This window comes from Cygnus olor, chromosome 3, assembly GCF_009769625.2.
Source record: "Cygnus olor isolate bCygOlo1 chromosome 3, bCygOlo1.pri.v2, whole genome shotgun sequence".
Taxonomy (NCBI): Eukaryota; Metazoa; Chordata; class Aves; order Anseriformes; family Anatidae; genus Cygnus; species Cygnus olor.
The window spans coordinates 79,737,617-79,758,186 of NC_049171.1; the positions used below are offsets into that span (position 1 = coordinate 79,737,617).

The 20,570-nt window shown below is 41.6% G+C and overlaps 1 protein-coding gene across 1 annotated transcript in view; it reads left to right on the top strand.

Moving 5' to 3' along the window:
- The window catches only part of KCNK1 (potassium two pore domain channel subfamily K member 1), a 35,267-nt gene extending 15,281 nt beyond the window's left edge, over nt 1–19,986 (top strand). Inside the window, exons 2-3 of the mRNA XM_040552016.1 lie at nt 13,119–13,514; nt 17,092–19,986. Coding sequence (XP_040407950.1) covers nt 13,119–13,514; nt 17,092–17,351 — 656 coding nt within the window. The 3' untranslated portion in view covers nt 17,352–19,986. The remainder of the gene's footprint in view (nt 1–13,118; nt 13,515–17,091) is intronic.
- The last annotated feature ends 584 nt before the right edge of the window (nt 19,987–20,570 follow it).

The window sequence follows — 20,570 nt, forward strand, 5'->3', positions numbered from 1 at the left end:
ACAGTTCCCTTGGGCTGCTAATGTATACTCCGCTCACATGTAATGTATCCAGGCGGGATTAGGGAGATCCAGTGTCTGGCTGTGGCATGAAAGAATGTTATTGTTTTTCACTTAGTTACTACCTTTTGAGCTGTATTTCTCTCTGACTCTGGTTGAGAAGAGATGTTACTGTGAGGACCCCTCACTAATAATCATCTGACATATGGGAGGGACTGAGTTCTCTATCTTTTGGCTGAATTTGGTTCCCATGCAGTGGATCTGCTGTTTGTGTGGCTCTAGTACAGTGCATCCTTTTACCAAGTAGCATCAGTACCAACCAATTCCTTAGAACCACTGGTGTGTGAATGGGTTCAGCATTACCATCACTGCTGTGCAGTTGTAAGGTTTTTTCACTACTTTAAATAGAAACTATAGGTAATAACTGACTAAAACAGCAGTCACTGTAAATTATCAAATGTTACTCCTTGCAAGCCTTTCAGTTTGCCCATCCAGCTGTAATCTTTGCATCAGGTTACATGGTGTGATGAGCGAGACATGGAGTGAACCTTGTGGTGGAAAGAAGGGTAGGATATTGTGTTAGAACTAAAAAAAGTATAAGCACTCCTTTGGGTTGGTCCTGAGTTTTGTCTAATTTCTTGTCAGTTTATGGAATGTCCTTGTATGTTCTTGAGAGAGCTGTGGTTCAGGTAGCCTCACAGTGTTAATACTGTCATCACTCATTTTGCATTGCTGTTTGAGTCATGATGGCAATTCAGAAACTTTACTTTAGAAAAGTGAAGGTCTTCATACAAAAACCTGGAGCCCATCAGAAGAGGAAACCCTTTCTGTATAGGGAGCTATACTCTTACGATGCTCTGGCACGGCCCTGCAGAACATGAATGCAGGAGGTGATGCTAGAGAAGTGCTGTTAAATTCAGTTTCAAACTCTGAAAGAAGCTGAGGTCTGCCCAATTTCTTGGTCCCAAGCCAGTGCATCTGCAGTAGTGTCTTGGTTCAGGTCAGGCATGCAGTGCCACAGCAACTCCCCAGATCATTCCCACTTGTGGTTCACACTGTGGTCCAGTCTTGCAGCATGCAAAGTGAACTCCTCTTTGATTGATCAAAGCTGAAGGAAGCGGTCTTGGAGAGCAGTGGAAGTGCACATCAGCTGTTAATGGGCATCCAGTCTTTGCGAACAAAGTAGAGCAAATCTGAAGTTAAACCCTCACTTACAATAATGACCTTGGGGCCGTGCAACTAATTGTTCCACTCTAGCACAATAAGTGTGGACATATAACGTAAACAAAGCGGCTATACAATTCCAACATCCCCCACCCCCCAACCTATTTCTTTCCTCCGTTGCTATACTTTACATTCCAGTAGTGAAAATAATTGGTTCTGGACTGGAATTGGCAGATACTTGATCCCTTAAGTAATATGATCGAATGTTGCTTTTTTCTTAAAATTGAGATGAAATTTTTAGAATAAGACCTCAACTCTTGTTTCAACCAAACTATTTTTCTATTTTAAAGGACTTGTTTTGCTGACAAATCAAACACAAAAACACTTCCTTCATCGTCGCACCTTGTATCTCCTACTGCCTCTGTAGGGAGTAAAGAGTATCAAAATTATCCCATTTTTAATAGAAAATTACTATCCGTAAATAAAAAATTTTGATCTCCCTCCCTGCATTGGCTTCAGCTTTTCTCTCAGGCACTGAAATGATAACAGGGTACTTGTACTGCTTTGTTTTGTCACTTGAATTTAATTGAAAAATGTTTTTAACACGTGTTCTTATGTCAGTGTTTGTGGATTATGAGAGTAGCTAACTCACAGGTGATGCATGGTGATGCTGTCTTCATCAGTCTTCAAGAATGTACATTTTTTTCTGGTTTGAAAATATATTTCTAAATTTTCATCTCTATAAAAAAGATTAATAAAAAAGATTAATAATAATTCATATGAAAATGTCAGGATTTGGAGACAGAAAAATTAAAGGTTGTTTGTGCTTCGTTGTCAGTTGTTGTTAATGTTTAAAGTGGCAATAGTTCCTCTTGTAAGTAATTGATACAGGAGGAAAAAAAAAAAAAAAATTGTAAAGACATGCCCAGGACACAACTTTCACTTTTCTCATCTTCTTCCTATATATAGAGATGTACAGCAACCTTGATATCATACAGGGTACAGAAATCTCTCCTAGAATGGAATTAGCCTGCTTTGGCAGCTAGGGAGGAACCAAGACAGCAACCCTCTTAACACGTTTCCTAGCTCAAAAGAAGAAGAATATTCCTTATATGTGCCTTGGACGAGAAATGGATTACTGATTAACATGAATAATGCAAGGATTTCACTGACAGAATTTTGGAATTACAAAATGATCTTTGGAATTTGGGAGTTTCCAGGGCTGCAAGGCTGCAGAAGCTGAGAGTGTATCACTCTAGAAACTTGTAAGTGGACTTAGAACAGCACGTGCACACACAAAAAGACACAAGTTATCATTATAAGCAGATGGTACTGCATTTTTTCTATAGTTAAAAACAAATAACCAGATGCACAATGTATGTATCAATTTGATGTCCATTGGTAAACTCAAGTGAAAAGCCCTAACGCACTCTCAATTTTCCTTGCATAATTAATGGCCACAGGCGAGCCAGCAGGGTGCCCTCGGAGCAAAGAAAGCTGCTGGTGCCTTGGGCTGCATTAGGAGGAGCGTTGCCAGCGGGCCGAGGGAAGTGATCCTTCCCCTCTGCTCAGCACTGGGGAGTGCTGGCTCCAGGTCTGGGCTCCCCAGTGCAAGAGGGACATGGGGCTGCAAAGGTGATGGAGGGATGGGAGAACCTCTCCCATGAGGGAAGGCTGAGAGGGCTGGGACTGCTCAGCCTGGAGAAGAGCAGGCTCGGAGGGGTCGCCCCAATGTGTGTGAACACCTGAAGGGAGGCTGCAAAGAGGATGGAGCCAGGCGCCTTTCAGTGGCACCCAGTGCTAGGACAAGAGGCAGTGGGCACAAACTGGATGTCCTCAGCGATGGGCTGAGGTCAACTGTATGAAGTTCAACAGGGCCAAGTGCCGGGTCCTGCACCTGGGGCGCAACAACCCCAAGCAGAGTTACAGGCTGGGAGATGAGTGGATGGAAAGCTGCCTGGCCGAGAAGGACCTGGGAGTATTGGTTGATAGTCGGCTGAATATGAGCCAGCAGTGTGCTCAGGTGGCCAAGAAGGCCAACAGCATCCTGGCCTGTATAAGAAGCAGTGTGGCCAGCAGGTCTAGGGAACTGATTGTCCCCCTGTACTCGGCTCTGGTGAGGCCGCACCTCGAGTACTGTGTTCAGTTTTGGGCCCCTCGCTACAGGAAGGATATGGACGTGCTCGAGCGAGTCCAGAGAAGGGCGACCAAGCTGGTGAGGGGTCTGGAGAACAAGTCTTACGAGGAGCGGCTGAGGGAGCTGGGCTTGTTCAGCCTGGAGAAGAGAAGGCTCAGGGGCGACCTTATCGCTCTCTACAGTTACCTTAAAGGAGGCTGTAGCGAGGTGGGGATTGGTCTGTTCTCCCACGTGCCTGGTGACAGGACGAGGGGGAATGGGCGAAAGTTGCGACAGGGGAGTTTTAGGTTGGATGTTAGGAAGTACTTCTTTACCAAAAGGGTTATTAAGCATTGGAACGGGCTGCCCAGGGAGGTGGTGGAGTCACCATCCCTGGAGGTCTTTAAAAGACGTGTAGATGTAGAGATTAGCGATATGGTTTAGTGGAGTGCTTAGTGTTAGGTCGGAGGTTGGACTCGATGATCTTGAGGTCTCTTCCAACCTAGAAATCTGTGTCTGTGTCTGTGTCTGGAGCACAGGGGGGTCCACCCGACCACCAGGCAGCACTTCTGTGCTGTGGGGGTAACAGAGCCCTGGCACAGGCTGCCCAGAGAGGCTGTGGGGTCTCCTCATGGGAAATCTCCAAAAGCCGCTGGGACATGGGGCTGGGCAGCCTGCCCTGGGTGGCCCTGCTGGGGCAGGGGTTGGGCCAGGTGGGCTCCAGAGGGCCCTGCCAGCCTCAACCCTCCTGTGATCCAGTGAGAACATACGAAAAAATGTGAGGCTGAATTTGTGACTGGGAACGTAAAAGTATTTCTTTGAAAGGGAATTGTAGCATGTGCACGCTGTTGGTTTTCTCTCCTGTGCAGCCACTTTTAATGGCAATCTCCATGATTTGTTTTTTCCTTTCAATTTGCTCTTTAAACATCTTCTCTTTGGTGATTTCTATTTTAAAAAGGGGAGAAAAAAAACAAACCAAAGAGGCAGTTTAATAGTGATGATGCAGGTAGTGTAGTGATTCTGTTGTCTCTCGGTGCCCAGCAGCATTTCACTCTTTCTTTCTCCTTCCACCCTTCAGTTCATATTTACTGGCTGGCTTGTATTTTGTACTGAAGTTGTAAGCTTCTGGGGCAAAAAAATCTTTTTATTTTGTTTTGGTAGTACAATAAGTATAAAATGATTGATAAGAATATATACTGGTAAATATTTATTTATTTTATGTAAAGTGATTTCCCACCAGAATTGCTATCCTATCCATAGATCCAGGTCAATAGGAGCTCATGCAGACTAGACTCTACATGTGGGATTCCCAGAGAAGGCATGGCGACCGGCATGGGGCTTATTGCAGGAAAAGGGATAACTTTTCAAGGGGCTAAGAATGTAATCAGTAAAAAAAAAAACCTGGAATCATTACTCCTTTTGCTCTTGGCATAAGAAACTGGTTTTTTTGTTGTTTTTTTTTTGTCATGCTTTCTGAAAGTGGATACCTTAAGCCTGAATATGTAGCCATAACCTCTGTCACACTGGGTATTTAGGGTGATGCATGTCACATCACTCAGGACGGGAATTAAACCTGAGTGGTTTGCTAGGTTTGGTGCAAGTTGGTTTAAACAATTCCAAATATAAAAGATTGTAAAGCAAGCTGCTCCCCTAAGTAGTGTGGGGAGTATCTCTTGCTCTCCTTCAAACATTTTCCACAGCTTTATTCATCAGCCTCCCCTTTTCCCAGCATCTGTGGATAGAGTTTCTAGCTCCGTTTCTTTCTTTAGATGGGTAAAAATATTGTTTCCTGTGTAGGAACAGATGTGATAGACTACATGATTTGCAAGCTATAAATGTTTTGATGTACAGCTGTTCTGGTAGGAGTTGGTTTTGAAGCTACCTTTGAAAATTGATGCCTGTATATATGTGCTATTGGGTTGATATCTTGGGTTCAGATGTTCCTGACAGCCATCCAAATTACTCATACAATCAATCTAGTTACAAAATTGATGGTGTTCAAAGCCATTCTACCTTTCTTGGTGCAGCAGCTGACATTAGTGAGGTTATTATATGAAGCAGTTCTTTCTGAGCTAACTCCGAACTCAGCTGGCAGGACACTGGTTGTGAGGAATTAGCAGTTTGGGGCACTGATGACTGATGGCAGCAAAAAGTAGTCTCAGAAGGAATTGAAATTGTGTACACACAGTAGGTACATGCAGATCAGTATGTTGGATTCTCTTTTTGTTTTGGAAGAAGTCCCTTGACACACCCCTATAATATCACGCTGAAATTGTAACTAGAAATTGGCAAAACAGGATTTGCTATTTTGAGGAGAAGGTGAGAAATCATTGTGAAGAAGAAGTAATCCTCGACGTTAATTTAAGTGTTTAAATACTCTTTTACCACTTTTATTCTAGCAAGGTTTGAGGGCTACATCATTGGAGGGAGCTGGAATAGCACTGAATCAAATCACTTTGGCTGGAGGTTTAAATCGCCTCTCCTGATGCTGTGTGAGGATGGACGTAATGACTGCTTTCCTTCATGGCAAAACTGGTTTAAGAGGTTTCTGCCACACCCTTCATCACCTCCCTAATTACGCTGATGCAGCTGTTTGAGGACAGCATTGTACACTTTAATTAGTGAAATTAACTAGGTTTCAAACAAATTTCCTTCTCACTTTCCCTCATTTTTTCCATGCAGATGGTTTAATTAACACAGTTTACTGCGCATCTTCCTCCTCCTTCTTCCAGTGCACACAAAACCAGTTCCAGTAATGGCTCAACTGAGGAGGCAGCAAAATGTGACATCCAGACGGATTTTCTCTGCTTAAAAATGCCCATCATAGAGGGTTTTTTCTCCCCTTCTCCTTTCAGCCATGTAGGGTAGCTTGTCTCAGCCTGGCTGGAAATCAGAGTTCTCAGGTTTGTTTAGTGAAACGGTGTTGGCAACCTCTTTAATTTTCACTCCTGCTATTTCACATAAAACTCTGTTTTAAATGTCTTGTTTTAATGGCTTTGCTGTATCTCAAACCTGACTAAAAGTTCTGACTAAAAGTTCTGAAAAGTCCTTTGTAGCAGCACAGCACTACTGATTTGCACATTTTTAGCTATGGACCAACTTTCATGTCTTTTATAAGTCTTTTGAATTCTTCTTCCCACCTGTGATACAGGGAAGAGAGGCTTACATGCAATGGTGTGCTAAAATGTTAACTACCTGCCTATCTGCCATCTCTAAAGTTAGTTACTTGTGTCCTTCCCAATGCACACCTGATAGAAATAGAGAAGTCAAAATACCTTCCCTGAAAGACAACTTGGTTGATTCTCAGCAGATTCTTTGCCATGTAGAGATATACTGCATAATGCAGCGTGTCTTTGGAATTGCTTTCATTCTGTGTAGTAGATGGCTTTTGCGTGCTAATTTATGGCCCAGTCAACTGCTTGACTTTACATAAAATTCCTAATCAGCTACTTTAATCGTGTTGTTGATATGAATTCTGTAGGACAAGTTTCTGATCACTGGTTACTGCTATGTTCCTCCTTGCAGTAGAAAAAGTACTTGAAACTTCTATGTGGTCTCTCTGCCACATGGGTCTCCCATTAGCTGACATTTCCCTTTTATCTTGGAGGATTATAGCCCAGTTACAAAGAAGGATGTATTTCACTATTTAACACACGGAAAATGTCAAAGGCTTATAAAAACAACTGTGTAGAAATTACGTAAATGTAATCACTGGCCTCCATCATCGTCATATTCCAGTGAGTCACGTTGTGCTTGGGATGAATGAAAAAGGCTTTTACATGACTTTAATATGTAGCACATAACTCCCTTCATCTGTTGGGGCGTTTGGAGATTGTGAGCAGACTTGAAAGGGCTGACTTCTCTTCAGGGATACTGACTCAGACCAGCAAAGGGATGAGTGTGTGTGTAGCGTTGTGCCACCAAGTTTGGGTTGGGTGTTATGACTCTGCCACCTGGACATGCCGAGGACAGCCCGCTCCCCGCCCTGATGAGCTCAGTGCTGCCACGTGGGGCTGGTGGCATTGCAATGGGTCACCTTGGGTAGGGGGACCTGAAGGAGCAGTGGCTTGGCAAAACACATGGTGGGAAGGAGAACACCACCTGGCAGAAGCAGACAGACAACACAAACCCATTAGCTGGCGTTGACTGATTAGGTCATGAAGGGAGAGGCGTGAGCTTTAGCAGTGTGGGCTGGGATCTCTGGGCTGGCCTCGTTCTCATGAAAGCGATAATGGGCAGCCAGTGCCCATGGATCTAACAGGGGCAAGGGAAAGGGACAGTCCTGCAGCCTGCACACACACCTGAACTTCATCACCATAGCCTGGGAGAGGCTGACCAGGCGAAGCTTTCTGAGGGCTGCTGTTTCTTAACAAAAGGAAGTCCAATTACATAATGAGCTCCAGGAGGGACTGAACTACGAAGAGACAAAGCAATGATGATGATACAGAACTACTTAGCTTGGTCAAAGGCAGTAACTGAGAAAGATGAAAGTTGAAACACACGGTGCCAACAAGTACCAGGCCAACACAGGGTGGAAGAGTATTATGGAATGGTTGTACATGATGCTGGGTTTGACATAGTCTGCTAGGAGTTGGATGGTCTTGTGAGCTACGTAGGGGCTCTGCAAAACAAGCAAAGTGTCGTGGTATATCAAGATGGAGGGAGAAAATATTTCTTACCTGGAATAGAATGATCTGAGTATCTCTTTGCAAAGTGATGTGACAGAAACAATTAGATATAGAGAAGACAGAAGAGGAAAATAACTAAAAGAGATGCTCGCACGAGGGATATAAACCAATGAAAAGTGTAGAAAAGTCATGACCAAGCCTTTTTAGAAAGATACAAGAACAAAAGACTAACTTGAAAGACAGCAAATGTCAAAGTAAATAGTTTATTGAACGCATAATTGACCTGTATAATTCCCTGCACCAAGATCAATATGAAGAGATTTAAGAATTTTGAATAACTTTTAAAACTAAGCACCTTTGTGGATTATGGGGACATTCAAAATTACATCAGAAGAGATACAAATATTTTGTATATTTATGTAAACTTCTAACAGTTTAAGTCTTCCGAGTCATAAGAGAGTAAATGACTTTTAGGGAGAAAACCAATCCTTTTATGTTAGCAGAACTGAAGCCCAGCTATGCATGCCCTGTAAGGTTTTGCTCTTTGTATGAACAATCAAATACTAGTCTGTGTCAAGATGCTGAACTAGATGAACTGTTGATCTTATTAAATGTAGTAAATCCTGCTGGTCTTGTATGAGCTAGTTTGTGAGCTTCTTGAAGGAATGATACCTCTAATCTATGAATAGACAACAGAAAGGATTATGCATGAATAATATGTTTTTATCTCTGGTGTCATTTTGCTTCCGCACTTGGGCAGTTTATCTGAAGGTTTGGTTTTTCAAAGGTCAGTGCTTTTAAACAGGTGATTGTGGTCTGATGTTCACATTATACACATGAAGATATAGCACACTGTAAATCTTGTCTGTCTTTATAATCAGTAATTATGAAATGCTGTGGAGATGCTACGTGGGCAATTTAATTCTAGTCACCCATAGCAAGTCTATCCAACTCCTCTCTGATAGATTAAAGAGGTGTATTCACTTTAATAAGCAGAATATAAATAGTTCCCTTTTTGTGAGCATCCTGTTCTCATAACAAAAATAATGTCTCAGGATTGCAATTGTAATGCTTCTGAGCGTGGTAGTTTCTGCTGAAAAAGGCACGCTGCCATACATTGTATTATCTATTGTTAACGTAGAACCAGCGTACACTAGGCACTTTATGGAGGGATCACAGAAAGCCATTTCCCTGAAGAGGCTGCAGTGCAAGGAAGCAACAAACAGTTGCAGGAGAAGAGATGGGAGGCAATCAAGTGCAAATGGCTGAAGGCAGACATGGAGTGTTGTCTCCTTCCTCGGATCTGTAATTTCTTGTGTTTTAATATATGGCTGTAGGCTCTTTGTTGGTTTGCTTTTTAATGACTTTTGTACAGTGATGGCTAAAGCATACAGGGATTGCTAGGAATAAGTCATGTAAGCGGTTTCATACTGGGAAAAAATACGGGCCATATTCCTCCCTGCCTGCCACAGCTTCGTAAATTGTGGCTGTTTTAGCCCAAGATTTCAGTGTAATTATTCCCAACCAGTGACTCTGGATCCTGAGGAGCAAGCACATGTTGATCACTCTTCTGTTGCTGCTGGAAGATGTGATATTCTTACTGTGGCTGGCTGTGGGGAGTGTATAGTCTCTCCTTGGTCTGAAGCTACCAACATTCAGCATTACTACGCTTCCTGTAACGGTTAACAGCTGAGGGATACACAATCCCCTTTCTAACCTTTATGTGAAATGGCAGAGCAGACCTTAGAAGGTAGCATCTGCTTCAGGCATCTCAGCTAATTCTGTGAACTGAGAAAATTTTGGTAAGGGTTAGCCAAGAGGCTGGTCTGAGCACCCAACTTAACCAAACCTTGTTGCAAACTTTCCTGTAGCAAAGTCTTTGATTTTACACTTTTCTCTGAATCTGGGTGCATACTGTGTAGCACCTGGAGAGATGATTTGCTTGTCCTTCAGGAGAAGTGATAGAGAGATAACAGCACCAGAACCACTCCTCACTGAGAAATGAGCTGATCACTGCTTGGGTCAGCACAGAGGCTGGGGTTAAATTACCATCAACCTGCCCTGTGCCTAAAGAACCGACAAATGCATCAGGGATTTTTTAATTTTTATTTTTTCTATGCATGATACAAATTTTCGGGTTCAAATTAGTAAAAACTTGGATTAATTGTACAGTTCAAGCATACATTAATTATAGGAACCTGGAGCTTATAAAGGATTTTGTAGATCTGCAAGCTCAATTTCTGCTTGTCATGTATAGCTTCATGGTGTAACACCATCCGTAAAGTTACCAAGCTTCATCATTATTTGATTATGATGAATAACCAGGGCTCCATCCTAAACATAGCTGTTTTATTTCCCCAGTATTGTATGTGCGTGGCTGTTGCAAAACTCTTCTCTGAGGGTTAGACACATTTTTTCTAATTCCTAGATTAAATTTAGTTATGGCTACATCAAAACTATTTGTTTGTGTGGCAATATTATTCTTCATCTGAAACATTTCTTTTCCCTCGGTAGCACTTGTCTGCTGATGCATTAATAGGGAGATAGTATATCACTTTTCAGCCTCCATTCAGCTGTGTCAGGGAAGCCAACCGCTTTTATCTTTCACTCGTGGAAAAGTTTGTATTCCTCTGGTTGTTTCAGTGACCTTTCCCTGCTCTTCTTTCAGTGTGAATTCATTCTTAAGCGTGGATGTAGAGAATGAGGTAGATTAGACCAGATGAGGTCTGCCCTATGTCTTAATCAAGTAACACATCTCTAGTGCTGCTTTACTGAAGACCCCTTGATGTGATAAAGCATTGCAGTTGCTGTTTTCATGTTTGTATCACGTGAGTCAGTTTCAGATATGCTACGATCAACTCAAACACACCTTTCCTTTCCTTGAAACTTGGAGATGGTTTCCTGTCACAAAATATTTTCAGAAAAACAAAGCTGTAAGAACCACAGGGCAGCTGGGCCATAAAATATCACTTGAAAATGAGTGGGATAAAATGTTAAGTGATGCACACAGCAAACACCATCATAGTTACACATATGAAGTGATGGGATCTGCACAGATGAATACCTGGATACCTCTGAGGGGCAAGGCCCTACTGTTCTGATAGACGGGGCCAAGAAGATGTCATCTCAGTGCTCACTCGTAGTCAGAAGCACCAGTCAGATGTCCGGTACTACTAGGGCGGAGTAGATCAGAAAGTGGGAAGTGTTGGAAGTGTTCTTTGCCACTTTCTAAATCTGGTTCAGCTGCATCTGACATGCTCTGTGTGGTTCCGTTCTCTCATCTCAAAACACACAAAGCAAACAGAAGAAGGTGAACAAGACAAAAGCCATTATGATTTTCAGGGGTTCAGAAGACTGAACGTAGATGAATTTTTGATAGTCATTTAAATTCAAATACAATTGAAGACTCGTATCAAGTTAGCTAGTGTGGAGAAACTACATGTCATAAATTTCTTCTGGTATGATTTTGTATGTTGGAATGATACAATATCTTGCCCATCTTTCATGGTCTGGAAGTGTCTCTGTGTCTTAAAAAAAATATATTCTTTTTCTTACTCTGCTGGAAAACTTAAAAGAGCAATACTTCTACTATTAAATTCACTAATCTAGAGGAGAAATATCTGGTGTTCATATAAGAGGGGTATTGCTCTCTACAACTACCTGAAAGGAAGGTGTGGGGAGGTGGTGGTAGGCCTCTTCTTGCAGATAACTAGTGATAGGACTAGAGGGAATGGCCTCAGATTGTGCCAGGGGAGGTTCAGGTTGGAAATGAGGAGACATTTCTTCTCAGAAAGAGCAGTCAGGCATTGGAACGGGTTGCTCAGGGAGGTGGTGGAGTCACCGTCCCTGGGGGTGTTCAAGGAAAGGTTGGATGTAGTGCTTAGGGACATGGTTTAGTGGGTGACATTGGTGGTAGGGCGGTGGTTGGACCAGATGATCTTGAAGGTCTCTTCCAACCATAACGATTCTATGATTCCATGAACAGTTGGTTTCACGGGGGAGAAGGCAGGAGGCCCCCAAGAGCCCTCAGGGAACGTCTGCCCGCTCCAGTGCTGTGCTGGGCAGACTGGGTGAGTTCAGAAATCAACAGCGGCATAGCCCAGTTGCATTGAGTTCTGCCAGGCTTCCTCAAGGCACCTAGTTGCAGGAGCTCTGTAAAATGCCTCATGTACAGCACTAACGTAACCTGAATGAGCTAGTGGACTTGAGGGTGCAGAATTACTAGGGCCTGTCTGCACTTGTTTGTAGTTGCAGCTCTTTACCCTGATATTCCAAGCAAGATTTCAAGAGATTTCCCCTTCCTTGCTGCAATAAAAACAAATTTTCTTGGCTGGCAAACAGAAGAAAGCATTCCTGGTTTATGCTGGCTTTACTGCTCTTTTCTGCACCCATGATTCACACTTAAAGCCAGGCTGTCTGGCAGAGTGTGCTTTGGCAGCATAGCTGCTTGAGCTGTATGCAAGTGTAATTGCACATGTTTGTGGAATTGAGGTTGCTGGCCGTGATCAGCTTGTAAAACAGTGGATGCATTCCTGCAGTTGAAACAGATCACTGTTGATGTTTCTGGTACGCAAATGACTAGGCAAAAATCCAACCGCAATGGTTGGATCCTGGAGTTTGGCTGTGAAAATATTTGTTCTGCTTTTAGGTGTTTGATGGGTTATCATCTAAACACCTCCTGGGAATATGGAAGTGCTCACTGTGGAATGCTGATTTAAATGTTTTTAAGTGCAATTTAAATGCTTTTCACAGAAGGTCTCAGAGTGTTTTACTACAAAGTAGATATAGGAACACTTTCCTGAAGTATAGATCGTCCCAGTAGATAAGGTGGGTAAAAGAAAAAGTTGCATCACTTTGTAAAACTTAAAAAGGTCAGGAGGAAAACCCAGATTAAAACTCAGATTTCCTGCTACAGGCTCCCTGCTCCCAAATAGTCATTACTTTCTTCTCCAAAATAAGCATTAATACAATTATGTTCACAATTCTGAAATACAAAAATATTTTTGGATTTTTAATTCTTTATTGCCAGTACTTAGGCTCTATTTGCCTGCTTAAAGCAGACCTTCTTTGAATAGCATTTATCAAGAACAGCTGAATTCAGACTTAGCACTAGCAAAGCAGTTCTTTACCTTGTGCAATATGGTCAATATCAAATAGGTACACGAGGGTCCCAGATTTGGCTCAGTCTATGTCTTCCCTCTGCTTTGTTTCAGGTTATGGACACACAGTGCCTTTGTCTGATGGAGGAAAGGCCTTCTGCATCATCTACTCAGTCATCGGGATCCCATTTACGCTGCTTTTCCTGACAGCAGTGGTGCAGCGCATCATTGTTTATGTCACCAGGCGGCCTGTGCTATATTTCCACATTCGCTGGGGCTTCTCCAAGCAGATCGTTGCAATCATCCATGCTGTAGTCCTTGGGTTCATCACTGTCTCGTGCTTTTTCTTTATCCCAGCAGCAATATTTTCTGTTCTGGAAGATGACTGGAATTTTTTGGAATCTTTTTACTTTTGTTTCATTTCCCTGAGCACCATTGGCCTAGGAGACTATGTGCCGGGAGAAGGCTACAATCAAAAATTCCGAGAGCTGTATAAAATTGGAATTACATGTAAGTGTAAAACTAACCAGTTAAATGAGAGGGTTTTATTTAAAATAATTTAAAAACAGGCTTCCCCTATCCATTCCAGGGGTGGTGATTGCTTTGAGCCATCAGCTAGCAAATTGGGGTAACTGCTAGCATTGTTGGTAACTTGGACTGGCGTACGCTTCGTTGGGTTAAAAACTGGCTGGATGGCCGGGCCCAAAGAGTTGTGGTGAATGGAGTCAAATCCAGTTGGAGGCCGGTCACTAGTGGAGTCCCCCAGGGCTCAGTGCTGGGGCCGGTCCTCTTTAATATCTTTATCAATGACCTGGACGAGGGGATCGAGTGCACCCTCAGTAAGTTTGCAGACGACACCAAGTTAGGTGCGTGTGTCGATCTGCCCGAGGGAAGGAAGGCTCTGCAGGAGGATCTGGATAGGCTGGACCGATGGGCTGAGGTCAACTGTATGAAGTTCAACAAGGCCAAGTGCCGGGTCCTGCACCTGGGGCGCAACAACCCCAAGCAGCGCTACAGGCTGGGAGATGAGTGGTTGGAAAGCTGCCTGGCTGAGAAGGACCTGGGAATACTGGTTGATAGGCAGCTGAATATGAGCCAGCAGTGTGCTCAGGTGGCCAAGAAGGCCAACAGCATCCAGGCTTGTATAAGAAGCAGCAGGGCCAGCAGGTCTAGGGAACTGATTGTCCCCCTGTACTCGGCTCTGGTGAGGCCGCACCTCGAGTACTGTGTTCAGTTTTGGGCCGCTCGCTACAAGAAGGACATGGAGGTGCTCGAGAGAGTCCAGAGAAGGGCGACAAGGCTGGTGTGGGGTCTGGAGAACAAGTCTTACGAGGAGCGGCTGAGGGAGCTGGGGTTGTTTAGCCTGGAGAAGAGGAGGCTCAGGGGAGACCTTATCGCTCTCTACAGTTACCTTAAAGGAGGCTGTAGCGAGGTGGGGGTTGGTCTGTTCTCCCACGTGCCTGGTGACAGGACGAGGGGGAATGGGCTCAAGTTGCACCAGGGGAGGTTTAGGTTGGATATTAGGAAGAACTTCTTTACTGAAAGTGTTGTTAGGCATTGGAATGGGCTGCCCAGGGAAGTGGTGGAGTCACCATCCCTGGAGGTCTTTAAAAGACGTTTAGATGTAGTCCTTAGTGATATGGTTTAGCGGAGGTTTTGTTAGTGTTAGGACAGAGGTTGGACTAGATGATCTTGGAGGTCTCTTCCAACCTAGACAATTCTGTGATTCTGTGAAATTATGCATCTGTGAACTGCGTAAAGAGGAATGTTTTAAATAAGGTCAGTTTCTCAGTTAAGAAAGGAAAAGCTGAAAACAGAATTCCATTGTGCTAAACCATAGCTACTTCTCTCATAATAATAGCAAAAACTGCTCACATTACTGTTACAGAGATGGTCAGGAGCATATCAGGCTAAGGTTTCACAGCACATCACAGAGTCAGGAGTTGGTTCATGTAACCTAAGGTCAACTTGTAAGGTGAGATGACAGACAGAGGTGAATCAAGGAGCAGTGAGAAATGGGCAGAAGAGCTAAGTTTCTTACTCTGATTGTAACAGAAGGTAGCTGAAGCTGGCATTGGGACATACCAGCTGTCAAACAGAGACAAATAGACTGAGGTGATAACAAAGCAAGACCGTGAATGTTAAATTTAAGTAGTTTAATTATGTTTGACACAGAAGAGAGGCACAGAGATCAGTGGTTTGATCAAAGAGTACAGCTGAGAACATTATCTGTGTGTTAACATTCTGAATGAATATATTTTCTAATATGGCATCAGTCTGCACAGTCCTGGATCAGCAGAAGCACTCATTAAAAGATCTAAACAGACAAAACAAACCATTCATGTCAGGTATGTCTCTGTCTGTGCTCTGTATGTGACCCAGCAATAGTATAGACAAAGTGTCCATTGACTTTTTTCTTTAGGTAAAATATAAATTGTGCCTTGAATTTGCATTCCTTGAAGCAAGGCCTTGAACTAGCCAAAAGAGCACTTTATTTTGTTCTCCTCAGTCTCCTCCAGGCTCATGGTCATTGCAGGTTTCTTCCTCTCCCCATCCTGTTTATCTTACCAGCAGATTTTAATGATTACCCTGCTGATTTGCAGAGTTGATTTGGGGATGCTAAATGATGAAGTGAAGAGTGGAAGTCATGCATAATAAAGGCCTTGTCAAAATTCTGAAAGCTCAAAACCATAAAAGAATATGTTGGATCAAATCCTTTCCCTCTCCCCACCCCCCAACTGAAAAGCCAAAGTTTCCTTTTCTGGCCAGAGATAAACATTCTATAGCTTGAAATTGAAAATTTAGGAAATAGATTGAAGGAAATTCTAAAAGGAAAAAGTAGGCAAAGTGATGTATTTTAAAACTGTAGAAGTTAAATAATCTACATTTTTTTCTACAATACACTCATAACTTTTGAATTATTCTTTCTTCTTTCATGTGAACAATTCATGAAACCAAACAGGATGTATAAAATGTTTTCTCTTTCTGAACCTAAATTTTCTTCAATAACAGTTCTGGAGTTCAGATCTGAAAATGCTGAATGATTGCTACAGGCTTTTCAAGGAAAACACAGGTCTCCCTAAATCAAGCGTTGATTAGCTGGACTGTGTTTCAGAGCTAATTAAAATTTCTCGGTGCAAATTTATAGATGCTTTTTAATTGACATAGCTTTGCTATTTTCTCCCTGCATTAATGCATAGCTCCCTTTTAATTTCATGAGGTAAAGCTTAAAAGCAATGCATAAATTTTAGCTGTAGTGTTGATTTAGATCAGTACCTGGCATTGCAGTATTGATTTAACAGTGCTCCTGGGAGAGAGAGAGGGAGGAGTGTTATTTTCAGTGAATAATCTGCAACTGCATGTAAAATATTTCTGCTTTTTGGTAACAAAGCACTGTCCATGTGTAAATTCTAATTATCAATCTCTGTTCATCTTTCAGCACATTTAATTTTTAGCCTTTGGATGAACCTGATTTATTAATAATTACACACTTAGCTTCTGCTTGATTTAGTCATTGAAATGATAAAATAATTAAGTAGTCACGTTCCTTGTTAGATTGTAATGATCAGTAACAAGGATCTAATGAAAAACTGGGATTAAGAAATGCTCATTTTAACACCTTCCCTCAAATTCTGGATACATATGTTTCGAGTGCAAAACAAAAGATCTGCTAACCATACAAAACCTCATTTCCAAAAGTCTCACTTCATGGAAGCTAACTAATACCTTTAAAAATCAGAGTCATTATACCACCAAAGTCATGGGTAATATCATTTAAATAACACTATTAAGTTTGGATAGTTTCTATGTGTTAGTAAAACGCTGTAAATAATCTTCAAGGTTTCATCAGATACAGCAACTTTGTCAGGTTTTTAACATATCAGCAGCACTTTTACAGTAAATTTTATTTTTGTTTTTATTGGTTTTGCACGCGTTTCTAGTTGCTTTGTTTTTTAGAAGACTGACATAATCTTTGGAGATGGCAGGGATGGGAAAAGGTAAAAAGGTACAGAGTTAAAACTGTTCCAGCCCCACTTAATCTGATAATAATTAAAACTTTTTTTTCCTTTTTTTTTTTTGTACCCAGGTTACCTGTTGCTTGGCCTTATCGCAATGTTGGTAGTTCTTGAGACTTTCTGTGAACTCCATGAGCTCAAAAAGTTTAGGAAGCTGTTTTATGTGAAGAAGGACAAGGAAGAGGACCAAGTGCACATAATGGAACATGACCAGCTCTCCTTCTCTTCCATCTCAGACCAAGCAGCCTCCATGAAGGACGATCAGAAGGCAAATGAGCCTTTTGTGACTTCCCAGTCTCCAACTTCCAATGACAGCTCTCTAAATAATTAATACAGGGGCGTCCATAACATTGTTTTGGTGCACTTATGCTACTTACCATAAGAAATAGAATGCCTCGCATTTTTTTTCCTGAAAATATTAAAGCTGGAAGACTGTGCTATTTTAACAAGGATTCATCACTTCTGACGTAGAAAAGACTTCTGGGAAAAATGTGGGAGCCACCCTGGGAATAGGGAAAGAAATGTAGGATGTGGCTGGGAACATTAGACCATTTTGCTTAAGAGATGAGGAGTGAGGAGTACCACTTTCAAAGGTGCCAGAGAGAAAAGCTTGCACAAGCAACTTCATATATCTTTAGGAGAGTAGGTCTTCACTGACTTCCAACTCATTTAGTTGCACGCCCTATCTTGCAAGTGGGTGAAATAGCAAATTTTAGGATGTGCACTTTTGATTCTCACAGAAAGGTAGTCATAGATTTAATCCAAATGCACCAAATATCTTAATCTGGAAACAATTTCCAGAGCAATACCTGTAGACCTGCTGGAGGCGAATATCTAGATCATCCCCCTATTGCCCAGTAACTTGCATGTGCAAACAATCACTCTAGGAATGAAAAAGCAAGGCTCCGTTCCCTCCTCTGCCCAGGCCATTTACATTCAAAGCTCCTACTTCTGTAAAATATCCCATAATAACAAGAAAAATGTTGTCCTGAAGAGAGTGTGCCTTGAGTCTTCCATGCTGTTTTGCTTTGAAAAAATACTTTCATAAATTCTGAGAGGTAGCAAGAGCAATTAAAAAATGCTGGATGAGATAGAGTTTTAGGGATGGGAAACCAGCTGCATTTCAGTCCTTTCTCCTCTGAAATGGCTAGGAATGTTTTTTTTAGCTAAGTGGAACAAAACGAAAAAAATGAAATTCAGCATATACCATATTTGGCATAGTCATGCGCTTAAGGCATCCGTGTAGCAGAGAGCTGAAATCTTTTCTGCAAGGAAGGACTCAGCTCTGCTTCTTCCACAGTCCAAGCTAGCGGTACTGACCTGTTAGGCATTTGGAAGAACAGAAGTAGCGTCAACTTTTAACGCAGCCCCTTTTTCTTCTTTTGGTTTTCTAACTAGTACTCAGAGCACTTTGAAGGAGAATGGAAAGTTTCAGGGCAAAACAAAAAATTTTTCAGTTTTTCATATGGCAAGAAAAAAGGAAAAATGTCACATTTGGTTCGGATGGAACCGAATTTTTTTCCCCTTGGGAAAAGTCACTAAAAAGTCAAGATCCCACTCAACTTGTGAAGCTGGAACCTCTTTGGCTATTACAGGAGAGGCATTTTAGTCCAGCTACCACTCACTGTGCTGAATGCAGGGACCTCGGAGTGAATTTCAGGGAGCAGGAGATGAGACTAAGTGGACACGGTACTCTCTCTTCTGGCCTTAAGTATCTATGAAATGGAATCTTGGTAATGCTTTGCAATGAACAAAAGATCTGGAGCACAAATAGCCATATTAGGACAGCCTCCCACATAGGAATAGTGTAGAGGAGAGCCTTCTCCCTGCAGTGCAAGCATGCCAGATTGCCTGTAATTTGGCTTTTAGTGTTTAGAGCCGAACAATATTTTACTGCAAAAGAAAAAAAATTGCAGCGTGTCTAGAATTAGCTCACAAGGGAAAATACTTGAAAGTAAATAACCCGAAATATTCTGTGTTTGAGCTTAATTATAGCTAGCATCAAACAGATTTTGTATCTTTACTGAAAAAACTTACTTTATGGTTAAATCGCTAAAAGTCTTCAATTTATATTTGTAGAAAACCAGAGCTAAAAGATTTTGGTTGTTTTGGGTTTTGTAGATTAGGTGAGAGCATACTGTGTTTGCATGTTCCCAGGAAAGTGGCTATTTTTATACTGCCTAAGTTAACACAGTTCTATTTATAATGAATGTTAACCAATATATATGTACATATATACATAAATATATTTATATACTGTACATATATCATAAATCACCAGAGTTTAACCAACTTAGGCACAGTGTTTTAGATTTGCTTTCCTAGGTTTCTCTTTATACAATGAATAATTGAAAATTGTGGCATTAAAATAACACCGACATAAAATTAAGCATACTGTCTTACAAGAAACATGTATACTGATTTTTTTTCAGTGAAATTTTATTGTTTTCAGTACCTTAAAATTCAAGATTTCTTTTAACGTCAGTATAACATTAAGCTCTAGAGGGTGTGCACAGATGCTAAGTGATATACAAAGATAATTTTGCAGTGTGTACACAATTGCAAAATGTAGACACATGAATGAAAGCACAGAATTCACAGTGGAAGCGATGAACTAAGCTGTGTACTGTGATATAGGTGAGTATTTGTTATTTTAAACTCAAAGAGTATGGCTTTTGGCTTCCTGCACTATGAAGTGGGGAGTATTTTTTTGAGGAGTGTGTGTGCGCGTGCACATACTGTGCAAAAAGCCTGTCTGCATTTGTCGAGATTGTGCATCCTTTAGTTAGTCTTCCTCACCATAAGGAGGGATGGTTAATGCCAGAGTGTGTTATCTAACCTTGATATTGATTGTAGCTTAGCATTGTATTGATTATTCCTATAGAGAAAAAAAAAGAAGCATTCCAAAGTGTGTTTGTTTTTGTTTCAGATGCTGATTATAGCAAATAAAAAATAGTGGCATAACATTTATCTTGTCTTTATAACCTAGCTACTCCAATATTTGAGGGAATCAATAAAAAACTCATTGTTGGTTATCAGTAGCACTGATCAAAATAATGAGCTTCAGTTCCTACCGGTTTTACATCTTCTTGTGAAGCCAACACAGAATATCAGAGCACTTAAAGCAGGCATCCAGATGAGAAGATGACAGACTTGCACAAGTACCTTGGTAAGAAATGCGTATCTTTCCTGGGAGCAAACTATGAAGCAGGTGCATGTAAACCCAATTGGAGAGCGTGGGTCATCAGTGCTGAAATAAAAGTTGCAAGAGGGAGTCAGAAAAATGAGTAAATAACTCCTACAGAAAAGAAAATTGTTTGGGTCCTGTCATCATGTAACCACCCTCCTGTTTCCAATTGATCCAGTCACATATCCCATTATTAGCTTTATTCCCATGCTACAACTGACACTTTCCATCTTCTCTGTCTTTCAGTGATTAAATATAAATTTGTTTTATTACTATTTCAAGGGAAAGAACTGGCAGGGCATTTAGTTTCATGAGGGAAAGAAAATGGAAGAACCAGCTGAGTTTTGATGTCAGAGCAGAGTG